The sequence below is a fragment of the Lycium ferocissimum genome, chromosome 4 (genome assembly GCF_029784015.1).
Source record: "Lycium ferocissimum isolate CSIRO_LF1 chromosome 4, AGI_CSIRO_Lferr_CH_V1, whole genome shotgun sequence".
NCBI classification, from domain to species: Eukaryota; Viridiplantae; Streptophyta; class Magnoliopsida; order Solanales; family Solanaceae; genus Lycium; species Lycium ferocissimum.
In genome coordinates, this window is record NC_081345.1 from 3,528,292 (window position 1) to 3,529,739 (window position 1,448).

At 37.3% G+C, this 1,448-nt stretch overlaps 1 protein-coding gene across 1 annotated transcript; it reads left to right on the forward strand.

The window, feature by feature from the left end:
• LOC132053672 (probable disease resistance protein RPP1) lies at positions 1–468 on the forward strand. Its single transcript, XM_059445786.1, has one exon. The coding sequence runs from the start codon at positions 1–3 to the stop codon at positions 466–468; it is 468 nt and encodes a 155-aa protein (XP_059301769.1).
• Positions 469–1,448: the final 980 nt, after the last annotated feature.

Below are 1,448 nucleotides of genomic sequence, written 5' to 3' on the forward strand. Positions count from 1 at the left end.
ATGTCATCCTTCAAAAAACTTAAAGAGCTGCCTACCAGCCTGGCCATTCTTATTGCTTTGAAGCGCTTGGATATTCAACGTTGTCATTCACTAGAGAGTCTTCCTGAAAGAGTACTGGAAGGTTTAACTTCACTCAAGGAGTTATTCGTTCAAGATTGTGCGATATTAAAATCTTTATCAAAGGGACCGCAACACCTAACAGCCCTGACAAGATTAGTAGTTGCTCTTTGTCTAGAGATGATGGCCTTGCCTTTTGGGATTCAAAACTTACACTCTTCAATCACTGGTTATCTGGAATTGCCCTCACCTTCAATCTCTTCCAGCTGGCATTATGGAAATGAACAATCAGCAGGCGTTGCGAATTGTTTATTATCCAGAACTGGCAAAGCGCTGCGAGAAGGGGATAGGGGAGGACTGGAACAAAATTGCTCACATTCCAAATTTGTTTATGAGTTAGTTTATTTGTAATTCTTCTAGGACTCTTTGCAGGTTAGCGTTGCATATGTTTGGCATTCACAACATAATATGGTAATATAAAACCAGGTCAATACGACTAACTTTGTATGTTTGTAGTTTTTTTGGGTAAAATCTTGAAACAGAGAAAAATATGCACTTCCTCTTCTATTTTCTTTTCCAAGAGGCCAACTGCATGCTTTACTAATTACTTGAAGAACATTAGCCCTTCAAAGTGAGAGATTCGCATAAGTTCATGTACTCTGTAAGATCACTAGTTCTGTAGGAAAAATGATTTATATAAGTAATACCGCTCATTCGATTTCTTTTGAGGGACTTCAAGAGGAGATCAGGTAGAATTATTCAAATAAATGAGCTCAAGTCTTAGTTGCTAACATTGCTACCCACTGTGTTGATTAACTCTTCATGCTTGGTTATTTCAAGTACCCAAGTAGCTGTGTAATTTTATAAGAACTTTATGCATTAATTGTGAAATAGCCGCTCACCTCCACTATAGGTAGGGGCTTTGTCTCATACACTCTTTACTTCCCAGTACCCACCTTGCGATGTTACAAATGCAGACGTTGTTGTTGCAAAAATTAAAATAAATCTAGCACCTCCTCAAGCTATTGGACTATACCTTTTATGTGGATAAAGTTATTACCTGCTTCATCTATGACTATTTTAGAATAAAGTTGAAATATTTTCTTTAGTGTCCTTTCAGTTTATATACACATGTACCAAATATGCCCTTACAGTACGCGAAGGTCCATAGGAGCACTCCACGAGCAAATCTGGTAATCAGCTAATCAGTTCTAGTTATGCTAGTTGGCCTCATTTGAAGAAATAAAGGCATATTTGACCTATATTCTCGGGCTTGGTTGTGCCAAACTTTAAACAGCGAGAAAATATTGTTAGTTTCCAATAGTTGAAGGGCATTTTTGACCATTTCCCTTTATAATTACATTATAATATATTACAAGTGGGCCATAAGC

What these genes read in the sequence shown, in the direction of transcription:
- LOC132053672 (XM_059445786.1), top strand. Translation starts at nt 1, where the DNA reads ATGTCATCCTTCAAAAAACTTAAAGAGCTGCCTACCAGCCTGGCCATT.